Genomic DNA, 19,648 nt, shown 5'->3' on the forward strand with positions numbered 1-19,648 from the left:
ATGATCTTTGTCACATAACAAATCATGTGATTCAAGCCCCACAGAAAATGCAGACAGAAAAAGGCATCCTTTAAAAATGCCATATGGTACAAGTGTTTGAAAATGTGTTTCTTTCATCCATTTCCATTTTAGAAACTACCATGAAATAAAGACTGTGTAAAGGAGTCTATGATTAAAGGTTTTTTTTTTTTTAGGAGGAAATTATTGATGACCTATACCCAGCATAGTTTCAGATTGGTAGGAATCTGACTTGTGGCACCTCCACCAATCAGCTGTTTGAAGAGGCTGTGGCGCTCCTTCCTAGGCCATGTGACGTTATGGCACCTCCACCAATCAGCTGTTTGAAGAGGCTGTGGCGCTCCTTCCTAGGCCATGTGACGTTATGGCACCTCCACCAATCAGCTGTTTGAAGAGGCTGTGGCGCTCCTTCCTAGGCCATGTGACGTCATGCTCATCAGTCACATGGCCTAGGCGCAGCTCAGTCCCATAGAAGTGAAATGGGCTGGGCAGCAGTACCAAGCAAAGCCACTATACAATGGACAGCGCTGTGCTTGGTAAGTAGTGAGGAGGCTTCAGAGACCCCCAAAGTGCTGTGGCCTCATAAAACATTAGCAGTGCCCCACCAATCAAAATACTGATGACATTCTTAAGATAGGTAACCAAATAAAAACCCTAAGGACAGCTAATCAATATTGTACTCCTGGAGGATCTGTCACCACAAAATGCAGTGCAATTTGCAGGGGGCATGTTACAGAGCAGAAGGAGCTGTATAAATAAATATAGGGGGGGGGGGGGGGGCGGGAGAGACAACACAACAGTATAATTTGTATTTCATTCATTTAAATCCCTGCTCACATTGGGGATTGAAGTCCAGGATGTGGTCCTATCAGTGACCGACAGCTATCTCTGTATACATAGTCAGAGGGAAGCCAGTTGATCACAGATAGGACCGACTCCTTGACATCCACTGCGTACTCCTTACACCGCATCATGACGTAACTGTACATTGTGGCGCGCATAATGGTTAAATCTTTCCCTCTTCTGCCTTCTTTGTATACATGGGAGATGTTATCAGTGATCGACAGCATTGTCTGTGTAAGTGTGAATGCAGAGATAGTTGTCAGTCACTGATCACACCTTCCCGTGAACAATTAAATCAGAAAGAGGAGAGATTTAAATGAATACATTACAAGTTTTACTGAATCTAGGGGGAAATGCATCATTCCTCCTATGTGTTTTTGACATTAAAAAGTTAACCAGGGTTTTGCGTCTTTTTAAATGTCCTTGTGACATTTTTTTCATCCCCGGTACATTCATCATTATTCACACCAGAGACCGGAAACAGTGAGTGAACTCTACAGCATTTTCAAGCTGCGGTAGATTGGCACATGGACTGCCGGAGGAGGCCTGCACATCATCATAAATTACATTCCTTCTCCGGCAGTGCACTATGAAGACTGGCATAGCACATGCCAGCCTTGATCAATCAGGGCCTATATATCAATCTGCTCAGCTTCTTCTGCTCTAACACACTGCCTGTAGAGTTCATTGTAATTTGTGGTGACAGGGCCTCTTCAAACTGAAAAATCTGCATGGGAAAAGGTATTAAATACAATACATAATAGTCATGTATTATTCATTTTCTTAGAAAGGAGTTGGGATAAGACACGGATGTTGCTAGAGGTCTTCCAAATACTCACATACTTCTGCTGCACTTCCAGTGACGTAGGCAAATTCTGATTTCTTAAACCAGAAAAAAAAAAAACTAAAAATTGTTTCAATACAACTACAGCTTAAAATAAGTTAAAAAAAAATGTACAGATCCCAGTGATTACAATGCAAAGTAACAATAAAATACCCTAATCATAAAAAAAATGTGAAACCCTGTTAATTTCTTAACGAAACAAAACTGACATCACAAAGTCTCCATTCAATTGGCAGAAATTCGATGACGTCAGTTGCACAGGCACTTCACATGTAAACAGTCTACAACAAAGAAAGTTTGGCACCAACTGAGACTATAAAAATAATAGGTAAAAAGACTACAAATATATACAAAATATAAAACCAGAGAAATTACGTCAGTATCATTTTGTAGCAGTCACAAGGTCACAAAATGAAAATACCGAGATGCCAAAAAGTATATAAATTATAAGAAGTTCAATAAATAATCCAATATCTAAAAACGGATTCCACTGGTTTATAATCGAGCGCTCAGATATTTACACTGCATAAATCTACAAGCACTAAAACGTGGTTAAAGCAACAGCTGCAAAGTAAAGTGAATGCCCACCCTTTAAGGGGTTGTCCGGTTTATATTACTAGTGGCACGTGCTGGTAACACATACAGCTAGCAATAGGAATTATTCAACTATCGAGACTGATGTCGGTACGGGATATGCCTGTAAACATGAATTATTCTTCAGTGCAGTGTAATAAACAGGCCAACCCCTTTAAACGCTATTTTGTCTTAAATTCTGTGACGATTCAAATTTTAGTACTACACCTTTTTAATGGATCTATTTTTTTTTTTTTCCTAATACAGAGCTCCAAATCTACAGCACAGGCTCACATTTTATATGCCTACCTAAAAATTGCAGAAATGCACTTCATTCAGCTATAAAAAGAAATTCCAGATTTCAGAAGCTGCAATGCATTTCTAAGGTATCGTTCCTTAGCCATTAAAAGGGTTTCATCCTTAGACTTCTAGCCTTTCACTCAGTCACGCTGCATTTCTGCAAATTCACAATAAATTGGGTCATAGAATCCTATTTTTGGAAAACCCTTTTACTGGTCAGCAAGAATAATTTTAGGCTGAGCTGCAACCCAACACACGCCACATGAGCAGTGTATCCATCACAATGCAAAAAAAATCAAGAGAACCTTGTAAATAGCGCAGCCCAGTTCTGACACCTTACGATGGAGCTGAAATAACTGGGCAGGTTGGAGGGTCGCATAGCTATGCTTAAAAGCCGGACATTGGTGTCACCTGTGTTACTAGGCCTCTCAACGCTGTGTGTTCATGAATATACCTATTCACATACACACAAACATGCATTCACAGATATGCAGTTCTGGCAGTTTTCAATTAAAATCATGAATAAAAAATAAAAATTGAGAAAAAAATGTAAAAAAACAAAAACAAAATTAAAAAAAATCTGTATATTCAGTAGAGGACAGTAGCTGTGCACAGTTCACATGTTGGGGCTGGCATGACTGCAGGAGGATAGGTCTCGCCAGGAAGTCCACTATTGAGGCTGGAGAATGAGCCGTAAGAACGTCAGTGCTCGAAATACTAGGCTTTCCATGGCAAGTCACACTGAAGAAAGTTGGGAAGTTCTCAGTAAGGGAAGTTCTAATAGTGCTTGTACTGTGACGCCAACTTTCACCAGTCCCCTCTCTTCCAAGATATGGTGGGGTAAACATAGCCGGTCCTGGAAGACAAAACAGGAGGAGAAAATGCACTATAGCAAATGTCAAATACGTCACATAGAAGATGGGGGAAGGGGTGTGATGGATGCTCACAGCCATATCGCTAACCTACCCCAAAACTAACAAGGGGGGCACAAACTTATCTTACAGATACAGACTAGGAGTAGGCATACAGTTACAGCGGAGACGACTGCTCTTCAGCCACCCCTGGCTCTAACACTTCTATTGAGGGAGGACAATCACAATGTCCTCTCTGGGCAGATCCCGCAGCCAAAGATGCTGCTTGCTCTGACTGCTCATGTGATGCTATGGAAAGGTATTACGGGCCTGGTAACATAGCACAGAGGACGATACAAAAATTCATATTGGCAAGGCTGGACTGCAGAGGAGGGAGCACAATATACATAGGAGTCCAGAGTTTGACAAAGTTGGGGAGGTGTAATTTAAAGGTGTGTTTCCACTAAATTATAGATATGATCGCTGCTGTCTGGTCCATTGTTTTCAAACTGTAAAACCTGCAAATAAAGAAATTGATGGAGAAATCATTAAACTCACTTGTGGAACTCCAAGTTTCTTACATGCCTCTAGAAAGTTTTCTACATTACGCCTGCATTTTGCCATGCTGAGTTTAGGCTGCAAAACAAAAAAAGGTAACACATCTGTTAGACACCAAACAGAAGCACGGCTCCAGGTATTTATTCCACAGGACGTTCCTCTACATTTTATACTTTTGCATTCATCAGCTTCAGTGCAGATACTTACTTATTTAGGACAGTATCAGCTTCTTGGTTTTATCAGACCTGAAGCCATTCATCTAAAGCTGGTCATACACAGTAGATCTAGGTTGATCGAACAGGCAGATGTCGATGGGTTGACCAACCGTATATAAATGTGTATTGAGCCTTCAGACAATCCTGACAGCAGATTCTTAGGGAAGATCAGGATGGGGTAACTTAGAGTTCAACTGCATGATCCTTTTGTTCTCAGGGAGATCAGCCACGGCCAGGGGTGTCTGGCAGCACATTTCTCCCCTTTCACTAAATATGCATACTCAGCCAAACCGAGCGTGCATATGCACGAGAGGATCAGCAGAGAGAGTTGTCCACCAGTTATCTCATGTCTATGGCCAGCTTAACATCCAGCAAACTAGGTCTAAGTGGTCTTATAGTGATGCATTATCCAGCACAATGGTTTGTACTCCTACAACCACATCAGCAATGATGACAAAGTCAAGCTACTCCTGGTAGAGGCTCCTCACTACTCCCTAGAATTAAGGCTACACCGCCCTCACTAAAACAGAAATTCTGGATTCAAATATGGAGCTAAACAATTCATTGTAGTCAGAGAGAGATGGCCATGAATGTTGTTGTTTTTGAAGATTTCATCCAATGTCATGCTTAAATGTATAAAATAAATAGTACAAGCGAATATATGAAACTCTGTAATATATCTCATCAGAGAAAGAAGTTTCCTTCTCATTTTATCAGATTCCTTCCCTTACATTCAGATTTATCTCCAGGGAAGATGGGCTGCCTGTTCACAGAAGGATCAGATTACACAGACGTCTATGGATTAGGTAGGGAGGAGGAGGAGGAGGCAGACAGAGAGAGTCCTGCTGGTTTGTACATAGAGTGACTGTCTTAATTCACTGCTGCATTCACATCTATACGGCTTAGAAGCGGCAGTAATAAAATACATTATACAGCAGAACTGAGGTGTGCCACAGAGTATTCAGATTTTTCTGTAAACCAGCACCTGGGTCTGAATACTTTTGTAAATGCATGTAATTACAATTTTTACATAGCCACAGTTTTTTTCCCCCTATTTCTCTGTCCACCTCGCTGAGGTGGACGAACATGCTCAGCTCCATCCTTTAACTTCTACCTGAGCTGTAATAGGGAGAGAGCTGCAGCAGAAAGGACACAAACCCTGATCTGCCAGTTTGATATAAATCTATCGTGGGGAGATCTCTGGATCTATGTGAGATACAGGGCTGGTTCTAGCTTATTGTACTAGATCAGTGATAGGCAAACTGCGGCCCTCCAGCTGTTGCAAAACTACAACTCCCACCATGTCCTGCTGTAGGCTGAAGGCAGTCTTTGCATGCTGAGAGTTGTAGTTCTGCAACAGCTGGAGAGCAGCAGTTTGCCTATCACTGTACTAGATGATTTCTGATTTTCTTTTTTGTATTAATCATGGGATAACATCTTTGACACAATGCAAACCTATATCTGGACAGAACAAAGCCATTAAACTTTGCATGTAAATTGACAAATTTTCTGGCGCACTGTGCAGTTACATCCAAAAATCAGAACTGGTGACCTCAATGCTGTGAGTGGACAGACAAGTGAAGATGGGACCTCCATTATGCCGGCATGTGCAGTGCAGAAGGGTTTATTCATGGTAACTAAGCCTATTTGTTGGGTTATTACTGTGCAAGTGCTAAGGCTGTTATTGACAGCAAGGAGAAATAGGGGGAAGATGATCTAACTGAAAGCTGCAAAGTGTGTGAGGACCAGAACCACCAGTGCTTCGACGGAAAGTGGTTAATGTCAAAGACATAGCTTGGACGTGGATATAAGGAGGTAACACTCATACCGGGAAGCTGGACAACTGAGGTGTGTGAAAAAGGGTCACTGCAAACATCTGGGATTAAAGTGTTTACCGCCCTAAAATAAACTGTATCTGGGGAAGCTCTAACTATATAGAAAGTACTTTACAAAGATGTTAAATATTCGCCCCTGCAAAGCATAGCAAAACACTTCTAATGAATACTGTGTAATAGTTCAAAGACACGCTGTCACAAAAAATATAGGCTTTGTCTAGAAGTCTGCGGTCCGGTGATGTAGCAACCCAAGCACTTTGTGTGACTTGACTCCCTGCAATACACACGAGGGTCAAATATCAGAGGAAGCAACGAGAACAAAAAACATGAACAGAAAGTTCCAATCGTGTCAAAGCAGACTGGGACTGCGACACCCTGACACCACCGGGAATATCACTGATTGATAACAGCGTGGCAGGGAACAAAGCAAACATTTTAATTGAATGTATTTAATGAGGACCTGTCACCTAGGAATTATTGTATTCCACATGATATGACAATTCTGTGGCACTTCTACGGTTCCTCTATTATTCCTAAGAGACATGTGAACTTTGGTCAACTGGGTGTTACCAGTTGCACGTCTGTCCCTGCACAGTCTGACACTGCAATCAGTCCTGTCAGGGAATCTATACAATTAGACTCCTTAAACTGTTAATGGATCCATTAAAGGAATATTTCTACTGGCTATAAACACTGGGAATGTCACGGACTATGCTGAGCGGTAACATCCCAGCACTGCAGCAGACTCGAGCCGCTTACTACACTGATGGAGCGGCTTGTGTTGGTTTACACACCTTACAACTAAAACAGCCCTTCTCTGCTCTGTGGCATCCAACTGAGAGACCACTGCAGCTGTCACTCACAGCAGGCCGTAGAGACTGTGAAGCAGCTCAATGTAGAGTGCACTTCACAAAAAAGTTTCAGTGCACTTAAGGGGCAGAATAAAAGTTCATATTCTCACTACTCCTGAGAGTGAAAGCTACACAAAAGGTATGTTTGCCCTGCTCTCCCCAGCTGTTACCAAGTGCTGTCAGCAGTTTAGCATGGTCAAAAACTGCTGACAAATTTCCTTTATAAAAAATAAAAAGCCTGAATAATACAAATTAAGGGCGTCTGTCAACAGATGTGTACCTTGGCAGCTGAAGGCATTTGTTGGTCCCATGTTCATATATGTGCCCGCATTGCCGAGAAAAATTATGTTTTAATATACATGCAAAGGAGGCTGTGGGAGCAATGGGGGTTTTGCCGTTACACCTAAAGGCTCAGCTCTCAGGCAGTGAAAACATCATAACACCTGGCGTGTCAATCAAAGGACAGGGTTGTGGCAATTGCAGAGAGAGACGAGCCTCTAGGTGTTACTGCAATGCCCCCCATGGCTCCTTGGCAAGTATTAAAACATCATTTCTGGCAGCAATGCAGGCACATATGAACATGGGACCAACACAGATGCTTTCAGATGCCAAGCGCACATGTAACAGGTCAGCCAGTGTCATAGGTACAAATCTGCTGACAGATGCCCTTTAAATACTGAAGTCTGAACGAGGCCATACCCTGAAAGAAAGTTTGTGAGGTACAGAAGATTAATAGCTCTATCGTTATGTTAGCACTGCCATGGTTGATTATGAATGGCCAAACAATATACGTGGAAAAAAAACCAAAGAAATCTTACCACTGCTGGTGATGGAACGTGTATGCTTGCAACTGAACGGGGTCGTATATGATTGGCAAGATGACATAACACTACGCCGTCCATAAGAGCTCCTCCAATATCTTCTGGCAAGATGACCTTCAGCCTGGACTCCAGATTCTGGAGAAATAATGTATTTCTTTAATAAAGGACTATAAGCTGCATATGTCCATGGAGGCAGTGTAAACTCCTACGTGGTTTTGGGCAGAAATGCATTGATCAAGGGGTCCAGACCAAGGTATTTCTGCGAAAACACGTGTCCGGGTGGATGCCATTTGCAGTGTTGTCGGACATGGGTTACCTGTACTTATTTTGGGATGACTGTAATATAGCGGTATGATTGCATGTTATTATTGTGATATATTGATCGATTTGCAGAGAAAGTAGCTTGTTCTGTATTGACTGGCATTGTGGTGTGTCCTGGCAATGACGTCTTCCCTCTTTCCTGTGGCTGATTTTTAATTATTTAGATGTTTAATACAGATAGACATTATTTTGTGCTGCCTGTTTCTTGTGCACTCACTTTCTAAATGCTAATTTACTGAACTTTGGTTCTAGACGTACCCAGCTAAATCAAGAGCTTCAGCGCGACTGGCACTGAATAGCAGGCACACTGCCAACACTAAAGAATAAAACCCTGCCCTTCCTTCTCAGTAATGTTAGTCTAGGCTGTACATGGTGCAATAGGGAGTATTGTCTGTGGATCATTAGTAATAATATATTATACACATCAATTTTAAAAGTGAATTTGACACCCAAATATACTGCTCTGGTTATGGCTAGTGTGTCATTAGGATAGGTTTCAGAGCTTTTTCCTAGTTTTGTCTATACAGCTTTTGTTGAATTTCTGGAGACAGAGACTGATTAGAAACATTAAGGGCTGTTTCACACTAGCGGATGCCGTGCGTGACATCCGCTGCGTGAATGACAGCCAAGACCCGCTACGGGCAGAAGAAGCACGGAGCATTAACATGATTTATAATGCTCCGTGGCGCTCTATGATCTCTTTACTACAAAATCACGGTGACAACTTTATCTCACTGTGATTTTGTAGTAAAGAGATCACAGAAAGGCACGGAGCATCACTGGTACTCAGTTACTGGTACTCTGCCAATCACTGGTACTCAGTTACTATCACTGGATGACATCTTCACTGCCCGCTGCAGCAACAGGGCAAAAATTATCTGCGGGGATCCAACTCACCCCGGCCACAGCCTTTTCACTCCCCTACCCTCTGGTAGGCATCTTAGAGCCCTACATGCCCGCACCACTAGGCTGAAGAACAGCTTTTACCCCAAAGCAATCAGTCTCCTAAATGCTCTGAGATTATTGCCCCTTCCTAGGATAGAAACTACCACAGACTGAAAGTGACTGCTGCATTCATGACCCCAAGATGACCTCATGTCCGCACTTCCTACTTTGCTCTTGCTATATATATATATATATATATATATATATATATATATATATATATATATATATATATATATATATATATATATATATATACACATACACACACACACACACATATACACACACACACTGCATTTAGTTTAAATGTCAGTTCTTGTTCCTCTGTCCATGGCATCTAGGATTGCTCCAAACAACATTTCATTGTATTGTACATTGTATTACATTGTATTGTACAGTGACAATAAAGGCATCTTATCTTATCATTATCAATCATGTTAATGCCTAGTGCTTCTTCTGTCCGCAGCGGGTCTTGGCTCTCATTCACGCAGCGGATGTCACGCACGGCATCCGCTCATGTGAAACAGCCCCAAGTCGTTCATTTGAACAGACCCAGTCGTTTTTTCTTAAAATCACTATTAACCCCTTCCCCCAAAATGCATTAAGGCTTAGTGACTAAACTATTTTTTTCATCGTCGCCTTTCAAGAGCTATAACTTTCTTTTATTTTTCCGTGAGTGTAGCCGTATAAGTACTTGTTTTTTCAAGGACAAGTTGTAGTTTTAATGGCTCCTTTTTGATGTACACATAACTTACTGGGTGACACTTATTAACTCTTTCGGTATTTAAGTTATAAAATGCTTTTACGCCTCCGCATTCCAAGACCCGTAACTTCATTTTTTGTTTTACAGAGTGGTGTGGGGGCTTGATTTTTGAGGGACAACTTGCAGTTTTCATTGGCATAATTTTGGGGTGCGTTTTTTGTTTGCTTTTTTTTTTTCCCAGCAGCAATACCAAATAGGTGGAGGGGATTCTATTTTTGCATTTCTTTCCACTGAAAATAGTTTTGTTTGTTTTTTTTATGGGAAAAGCTGTAATTTTTTAACTTAATTTTTTTAATACATTTTAAAAGGGGCTTTCTAAGATATTTTTATTGATGAACTATCCACAGGATAGGTCATCAATATTAGATGGGCAGGGGTCGGCTGGTTAAAGAGAAGGCCACATGCCGTGCTAGCTCAGCATTCCTTTGATTGTTTACCTGCTCGCCGTCGACATCTCAGCATTGAGCAGGTGTAATTACAAGAAGCAGTCCCATTCACTTCAATGGGACAGCTCGTTGGCCAACAGAAGCCCATATCTCTAGCTGCTACTAAACCAGAGATATGAGCAGCTAAAGCAGCCAACCTCTCCTTCCTTTAAAGGTAACCTGTCGTCACTTTCTAAGCCTATTCATCCACTCACTTATCTAAAAATACTTTTTAATACATTAATAATGATATTAAAATCTATTTTGAACGAACTATCAGTTCAGAGAAAAACCTAAAATAAATGTTCCCGTCATATATGTAAATGAACCTTAGAGGAGTCCTGTCTCCTCCATGCTTCAGAGATGAGTCCAGCACCGCCCCGTTTCCTCCCAATCTCCTCCTTGCTCTCCGATGTCACAAAGCTAGAGCGCCGTGATCTCGCGATGCACGAGCTAGCGCATGCGCAGTTTGTTCTCTGAGGCTGATGCCAGCACAGGGAAGGAACCCTATGCAGACACTGCAAGATTATGGTGCTCTAGCGTTAGGATGTAGGGGAGCAAGGAGGAGATTCGGAGGATGCGGGGCGGTGCTGGGCTCCTTCACAGTGGGCGATGCTGGGCTCTGGAAACGTTAGTAATAGCTCCTTGGGCTTCTTACTTGCCTCATTTACATATATATTGAAAATAGTTTTATTTTTTTAAACAATAAAAACACAGAAAGCTATGGGGAATAGATATTGCGGACGTGCTAGCAGCGATCTAGCAGCCCATGTCCTCCGCTCTATACTCAAAATCCAGGTGGCAGGTTCCCTTTAAAAAGTTGACTGCCGGAACACAGAGAAAAAATGTAACTGGTCCTTAAGGCTAAAAATAATTATGTCACTAAGGGGTTAAAAGGCAATTGTGTCCCCTGCATTGTGCACCAACAGGATTTACTTCAGACACATTAAAAATTTTAAATTTTATAAAAAGTTAAATTTTGGGAGGGTTTTTCCCAATTTTATTGCGACCGTTAGGAGGTTAAAGAGGACTGTCACCTCTGACTTATTTGTTTTTGTAACTTCTTGAATTCGCCATGTAACAATAATTCTGAAACATCTTTTTAGATCACTATGTTGTACCATTGCTCTTATTACTCCAGCTAGAACTTATGAATAAATGGTACAACTGGGTGTTATCAGGGGTGTGACCCTGCACAGTCTCACAGTGGCAGCATTCATTAGACAGTGTCTGACTGTTTAGGGATACACCCAAAGCTGGTAACAAACAGTTGTACCTTTATTCAAAAACTTCCTGCAGAAATAATAGTTTTGAGAGAGTCATAAGAAAAATTTCTCCAGAACTGTCATTCCATGTGGAATAGAATAGACATGTCAGGAGTGGTGACAGGTCCCTTTTAAGGCTGTCTATAGTAGAGACCTGTTTGACTCCTATGTAAAAATGTCTTCTCATATATGGCACTTTCTCCCATCATAATATAATTGCTGCTAGTGTTATCAAGAAATTGTCCTCATGCTGGGACCACCAAACCTCAAAAAAGCAAACACAATCCACTGTCACATACATTCCGCAGCTGTTTTATCTGTTCTCTCTCTTCTCTTAGATGCTCCATTTTTCTTCGCATTGTGAAACCTGGATCTAATGTCCCGAAGTCTTGCCGAGAAGAACGAAAAGCTGAAATAGGAGGAGAGCCAGTACCATGATTAAACGTGTGAAATTACACATTAATATACAACGCTCCTAAAAACCATCAGTCATTCAAAGGCTAAGGACATCTTTGTGCTGGAATTAGTGTTATTAATCATTTGCTTTCCAATTGGAAATTGAAGACACAATTTAATAATTTGCCATCATTCTGCTGCTGTATCTGACATGGCTCCGACAGCACTCTGCATGGTAATCAATCGGAGCTCCAGGATTACACAGCTGGGGCTCCGATCAGAAGCTGCCACTGCCACCAATGAGGAGAAAGGGACCCTGTGGCCGATGATTTTAATACGGAGGGGGGGGGGGTTGTGGGGCACACTGCACCACCAATGTTTTTAATACTGGTGAGGGTGCACTGCGCCACAAATGTTAATTAACATTTAGTACAGGATGCGGGTGTGTCAGTGCAGAATCACATAACCGGCGATCAGCCACAACTGAGGTGTTAACTGCTGCCGATCACAGCTTCCTGCCATATAGGCTGGGCACCGCCTCTTGTACTTGTATTAGATGTTAACTTTCATTGGTGGCACAGTGCGCCCGCCCCCCCGTCTCTCCTCATTGGCCGCGCAGCACAGGGAAAAGGGAGAGAGCGACTCCTTCTTCCCTGTGCTGCTGAGGGAACATGAGCGCGCTGCTGTCTGTGATAGCTCGCTGGACGCATTATCGGCAAGGTTAGATGCAGATACCGATAACTTTAAAAATCATGAATATCGGCCAATAATAATCGGTAACTCCATTAATCGGTCGATCCCTACTGGACACAGACCTCCAATCTAGAATGTTTTATTTGCAGACTGTGTCCACATCAGCAAAATCAGAAACTAGGAAAAAGTTGCAACCTGAGCATCAGGGGGGCTGAAAATGAATATACAGATAATTGTGGCCTGAAAGTTAGTGGTCATCTTGAGATACAAAGTTGTAAATGTAAAACTTTTAAGTATGAACAAGTTGTTTGTCCATCTCCAAACATGTCTATAGGGGGAAGTTATCATAAGGGCAATATCTGAAATTAGCTTTTTTTTTTTTGTCTGTGTTGGGAGTACTTTGCACCAAATGTATCAAATGCTGCACATTGTTTGTTAAATTTGGAGCATCTTTAAATTTAACATTTTTACCTAAAAAAAAAAGAAAGAAAGAAGCGCTTTCATATTTGCACTCTCTCTCCTCACTGCACTATACACTTTGTATTGACTCCATCTTGTTTCCCCTCCTGCAGAGGGGAGAGAGAGCGAGATATGCCAGGGGTTCTCTCTTCATTCTAGCGATTAGTGGGGGTCTTCGCACTCAGGTCCCATCAAAACGTTTTTATATGTCTCTATGATTCATCAAAACTTTGCTGAAAACTCTGGTTAAAGGGTCACAATCACTAACACTTTTGGCTAGAGGTGAAGGCAACGTGAACAATTAATGAATATATTTTTTAAGGAATTGTTTTGTCAAAGAGGGGAGGACAGGTGGGTGCATGAATATTTAGGTGGATCAAGTAGATTTAGAAAGTAATTCCTAGGTCCTAAACATGTGAAGACGACAAGTAGACATGCTTACCAGATCTTGGCTTTAATCCAAATGGTGTTGGTGAATTGCTATGTGACCTTTCACAATCCTATCATATAAAATAAAAAAGTCAGACTTCACAGGGAAACAAAAATCTTACAAGACAAGTATCAAATTATTATTTTTAGAAGATCAGCTAATTATTGTGATCTGTTACTGCAGTGACATTCATATGGATGGCTCAAGTGTGGGCACGCTGGTTTGGCCAGTGAGACTTTGCTTCCCAGTTCACAGAAGATGGTTCTGAATGGCTAAAGTAATGAAAATGAGTTTCCTGATGGCACACAGTCTATACTTGGTGGAGACATATTGCCCCTTTATGTTCCTACAACCACTCGAAAGAGGCACTAAAATGCTGTAAAGTGAATGCATTAAACATGACAATCATGATTAGTTTGAAAATGTATACATAGCAAATGGCCACTTAAAAAGGTTATATATAAACATAAAAAAAACTCACTTTCAGGAGCCCCCTCCCAATTCAGCGATTCTGCTCCATCCATTCCACCAGGTTGCAACAGTCATTTAAAATTTTAGCTGCGCCAAAAGCCTGTGTACCATTGTACACTGGCCTCAGCGGTCTAGTACCAGTGGTGTGGGCTAATGCTAAATATTATATATGGGATATCAGGGCTGCAGCCCGGCGGTGAAAACTGAGCGACAACTCTGGGTTTTAAGGGGCTCCACAAGGCGAGTCACCAGTTCTTATTAACAAGAAGAGTGGGTGGGCTTAGTGGGAGGGGCGTGGCCTTCCACGGCAGAATAGATTTACACCAGAAACTGGCGGTAATGATAGTTGAAACCTATACCAGCCCGTAGCGTAGATTTGGAAGTCTGGCGCACGGACTGACTGAAAATGCACCAAATTTAGTAAGAGGCCTTTGTCTTTATACTAAGGCTCCATTCACACGTCGAAATGGGTCTGCATCCGTTCCGCAATTTGGCGGAACGGGTGCGGACCCATTCATTCTCTATGGGGACGGAATGGATGCGGAGAGCACGCTATGCGCTCTCGGTGTTCCGGTCCGCAGCTCCGGAAAAAAATTAAAATAAATAGAACATGTCCTATTCTTGTACGCAATTGCGGACAAGAATAGGCATTTCTATGGGGGTGCCGGCCAGGTGTATTGCAGATCTGCAATACACTACGGACGTGCGAATGGACCCGAAGGGCTGGAGTTTGTAACATCAGTCTTAGTATATCTCCCTCACATTGTCTTAGGTACAAAACCGTTCTGCTTAAGTCAGCAAATATTCCAGAAATGTTAGCCTATCATACACAAGAAAATATTAGACATCTTAGACATAATATTGATAGAATAACATCCTGAAACAAACTTTCAGACTGTTTATTGCACATCTGGGAGTAGATGAAAAACCTGCTGCAATCTCTTCAGAAATGCATACACAGTGGGGGAAGACATGACCCTGAAGTCACTGAATATAATCCTGCCCTAAAAAAAGCACTCTACATAACATTAAAAATGCACACATCTGTTCCCAGCCACTGTCCTTCCAGTGCGGAGGACCAGGTCCTGCTCCTCGAGGTCCCCAGAAAGTAAACTTCCAGGACAAGTTCCCCAAACAGCAAGTGACCTGCCAACCTGGGAACACGTCACCGGTGAGGCCAGTGAGCGGCCGTAGCAGCACATGTGGGGAGCCTTTTTTAAGTCATGTGCAGTGCTGTCTGAGACATAGGTAAAATTGTTGTAGAAGCTGGACAACCCATTTAAAGTGAATCTGTCCCGTGCTGCTCTGAGAGCACAATATCAGAGGGTAAGAAGATGGGTTCTGGGACATATAGGTCAATACGATTTGGAGGTCTTAGTAAAAAAGCAGAATCAATCTTGACAGGACTCCTAATAGAGCCTGTGAGAGTCCCGCTTACTCTACCCCTAAAACACAGCGATTGACTACCTTCTCTGTATCAGGTCACACATGTATACATGAGGAGTAGCCTCTGTAGTCTCCATCTCTCAACTCCTCTAAGCACAGCTCCAGAGAGCGTGGACACTAGTTGGCATGATGCATCCCATACACAGATGAGGAAATTCGGCACCCCACCTTTCACATACACAGACATGGTAGCGCTGAGATCATACAGCAGTACTGTAGCTGCAAATCCAGCACTGGGGTGAGATGGCACAACACTTACAAAAAGCTGAACCAGCATCTCTGTATGTGCGTCTCTCTCACTCTGCAGCTGCTCCCTTCTTCTCCCCTCTCAAAATATTTGGAAAGGCAGTCGCTCTAACCTGATCTCTCACTAAGCTGATAATCCATTATTATCAGTGCTTTACTGAAAAAGGATTTTACTAGCAGATTTAGGGTCCATTCACGCGTCCGTAGTATATTGCGGATCCGCAATACACCCGGCCAGCTCCCCCATAGAACTGCCTATTCTTGTCCGCAATTGCAGACAAGAATAGGACATGTTCTATTCTTTTCCGGAGCCGCAGACCAGAAGATCGGGGGCGCCCTCTGGAAATGCAGATGCAGACATCTGTCCGCATCCATTTCTGCCCCATAGAGAATGAATGGGTCCGCACAAGTTCTGCAACCCTTTCTGCTGACATGTGAATGGACCCTTAGAATACAGCAAGTACAGATTGTGGGTGTCAAGAAGACCCTGACAAGTGGAGAGAAAGCTAATCTCTGATTTATGGAAAAGATTACTCTTTAGGCAGTTTAAACCATCAGGTCTGCATAGTCTTTAAACGGTTATCCCATGAATAAAAGGGTACTGATACGATCGGTGAGGGTCTGACACCTGGGAGCGTCCGAGAAGGCAACGGTGCTCGTGTAAGCGGTGTGGCCTTCATGCAGCTTACCAAGCACGGTGCCGTACATTGTATAGTGGCTGTGCTTGGCATCACACTTGGCGCTGTGCTTGGTAAGCTGCAAGAAGACCGTGGTGATCACAAAAGCGCCGTTGCCTTCTGAAACATCTGATCTGCAGAGGTCCCTGGTGTCGGACCCCGACCGATCAAATATCCAAACCCCAGAAAACCATTTAACCCTTTCAGTACCGAGCCACTTTTCACCTTAAATCCCAGGCAGATGGCAAATCTGACATGCGTCACTTTATGTGGTAATAACTTTGGACTGCTTTTACTTATCCAGGCCATTCAGAGAATGTTCTCTCTTGACAAATTGTACTTCATGACAGTGGTAAATGTGAGTCTATATATATATTTCACCTTTATATATAAAATAATCCAAAATTCACCAAAAGTTAGGAAAAAATAAATCAATTTTCTAAATTTGAATTTCTCGACTTAAGATCGTAATACTTCATAAAATAGTTATCAATCAACATTCCCCATATGTCTGCTTTATGTTGGCATACTTTTGTAAATGTCATTTTATTTTTTTAGGACGTTAGAAGGCTTCGAATTTTAGAAGCAATTTTTCAAATTTTCTTTAAGCACCAATGCAGTTATAAAGTGATTTTGAGCGGCTTATGCAATGGAAACCAACCATAAATGACATTTTAGAAACTGCACCGCTCAAATTATTCAAAACTGATGTTACAAACTTTATTAACCCTTGAGGTGTTCCACAAGAATGAAAGACAAATGGTGGTGAAATTTCTAAATTTCACTTTTTTGGTAGATTTTATTTTGTTAATCAAATTTTTATTGCAACACAACAAGGGTTAACAGTAAAATAAATCTCAATATACATGACTGATTCTGCAGTTTAAAGAAATACCCCATATGTGGTGGTAAACTGCTCTATGGGCACATGGCAGACAAGGAGATTTTTGTATAACTTACCAGTAAAATCTCTCTCACTCTTCATTGGGGTACACAGGAACCGTGGGTATAGCTACAGTCAGGTCCATAATTATTGGGACATCAACACAATTCTAACATTTTTGGCACTATACATAGACATCACCAGACGCTGGGTTTCATCCTGCCAGGCCTGTACTGCAACATGTCTTCATTTCCTGCTTGTTCTTGGGGCATTTTCCCTTTAGTTTTGTCTTCAGCAAGTGAAATGCATGCTCAATCGGATTCAGGTCAGGTGATTGACTTGGCCATTGCATAACATTCCACTTCTTTCCCTTAAAAAAACTATTTGGTTGCTTTTGCAGTATGCTTTAGGTCATTGTCCAGCTGCACTGTGAAGTACCGTCCAATGAGTTCTGAAGCATTTGGCTGAATATGAGCAGATAATATTGCCTGAAACACTTCAGAATTCATCCTGCTGCTTTTGTCAGCAGTCACATCATCAATAAATACAAGAGAACTAGTTCCATTGGCAGCCATACATGCCAACGCCATGCCACTACCACCAACTTGCTTCACTGATGAGGTGGTATGCTTAGGATCATGAGCAGTTCCTTTCCTTCTCCATACTCTTCTCTGCCCATCACTCTGGTACAAGTTGATCTTGGTCTCATCTGTCCATAGGATGTTGTTCCAGAACTGTGAAGGCTTTTTTAATGTCATTTGGCAAACTAATCTGGCCTTCCTGTTTTTGAGGCTCACCAATGGTTTACATCTTGTGGTGAACCCTCTGTATTCACTCTGGTGAAGTCTTCTCTTGATTGTTGACTTTGACACACATATACCTACCTCCTGGAGAGTGTTCTTGATTTTGCCAACTATTGTGAAGTGTGTTTTCTTCACCAAGGAAAGAATTCTTTGGTCATCCACCACAGTTTTTTTCCGTGGTCTTCCGGGTTTTTTGGTGTTGCTGAGATCACCTTTGCATTCCTTCTTTTTAAGAATTTTCCAAACAGTTGTTTAGGCCACGCCTAATCTTTTTGCTATGTCTCTAATGGGTTGGTTTTGTTTTTTCAGCCTAATGATGGCTTGCTTCACTGATAGTAAACGCTCTTTGGATCTCATCTTGAGAGTTGACAGCAACAGATTCCAAATGCATATAGCACACTTGAAATGAACTCTGGACCTTTAATCTGCTCATTGTAATTGGGATGATGAGGGAATAACACACACCTGGCTATGGAACAGCTGAGAAGCCAATTGTCCCATTACCCTTAACAAGTGGGATGCACAGATGCAAACTGTTGTAATTCCTACACCATTCACCTGATTTGGATGTAAATACCCTCAAATTAAAGCTGACAGTCTGCAGTTAAAGCACATCTTCAGTTACATTTCAAATCCATTGTGGTGGTGTATAGAGCCCAAAAATGTTATAATTGTGTCGATGTCCCAATATTTATGGACCTGACTGTATGTCCTCTAGCGGGCGTTGACACTAGATAAAGCTGTTAGCTCCTCCCCTGGAAGCTATACCCCCTTCAGCCTGGAGAGAGAGCTTCAGTTTGTGCACAAGCAGTAGGAGAAGCAAGCCAACCAAAGAAAAAAAACATGGAACACAAACCATGCCAAAAGACCCAACGGGGTTCAAACCAGAAACTGCCACAACTGTGGTCGACAACAATACTGGGTGGGTGCTGTGTCCCCCAATGATGAGCGAGAAAGAGATTTTAATGGAAAGTTATACAAAAATCTCCTTTTCTCGCCCATATTCATTGGGGGACACAGGAACCATGGGACGTCCCAGAGTAGTCCACAGGGAGGGAAAAACCACAGACCCATGGAAGCAAGCGTCCCTGCAGGCATCTTAGAAACTGCCACCTGCAAAACCATGCGGCCCAAGAATGCACCTGGTAAAATTTTGTGAAAGTGTGTAAGGAGGACCAAGTAGCCATCTTACAAAACTGTGCAGCTGAAGCGCGAATCCTCCGAGCCCAAGATGCGCCCACCGCTCTGGTGGAATGAGCCGTGACCTCTAAGGGCGGAACTCTGCCCCGGGCGCGGTAATCCTCCACAACTGCAGCCAGAATCCAACGTGCGATTGCCACCTTGGAGGCCGCCAATCCCTTGCGAGGACCCTCAAGAATGACAAAAACGGGAGTCCGTACAGTGGAAGGGACAGGAGTAGGAGAGAAATCTCCGGCAATGGTTTAAAGGGAGAAGTCTGGAGCGCTGAGAGGACCAAATTCAAATCCCAAGATGGTAAAGGAGGATGGTACGGGGGAACCCTATGTGCTACACCTTGAAGAAAAGTCCTTACAGGCCGCAGGGGGGGCCATACGGCACTGGAAAAAAATAGAAAGCGCCGACACCTGACCCTTCAAGGAACTAAGGGCCAGACCAAGGTGCAACCCTGATTGAAGAAAGTGGGGAGAGAAGAACGAACTGGTGGAATATTACGGCTTTAACAGAAACCAAGGA

General features: G+C 42.4%; 1 protein-coding gene across 1 annotated transcript in view; it reads right to left on the reverse strand.

Annotated features, from left to right (window-relative positions):
• Nucleotides 1-375: 375 nt before the first annotated feature.
• Nucleotides 376-19,648, reverse strand: part of LRCH2 (leucine rich repeats and calponin homology domain containing 2) — a 112,338-nt gene continuing 93,065 nt past the window's right edge. The window contains exons 16-20 of the mRNA XM_044268945.1: nt 13,422-13,479; nt 11,731-11,840; nt 7,707-7,844; nt 3,988-4,065; nt 376-3,434 (exon numbers count right to left, since the gene is read on the reverse strand). Of these exons, the coding sequence (XP_044124880.1) occupies nt 3,315-3,434; nt 3,988-4,065; nt 7,707-7,844; nt 11,731-11,840; nt 13,422-13,479 (504 nt within the window). The 3' untranslated portion in view covers nt 376-3,314. The remainder of the gene's footprint in view (nt 3,435-3,987; nt 4,066-7,706; nt 7,845-11,730; nt 11,841-13,421; nt 13,480-19,648) is intronic.

This window comes from Bufo gargarizans, chromosome 9, assembly GCF_014858855.1.
Source record: "Bufo gargarizans isolate SCDJY-AF-19 chromosome 9, ASM1485885v1, whole genome shotgun sequence".
Taxonomy (NCBI): Eukaryota; Metazoa; Chordata; class Amphibia; order Anura; family Bufonidae; genus Bufo; species Bufo gargarizans.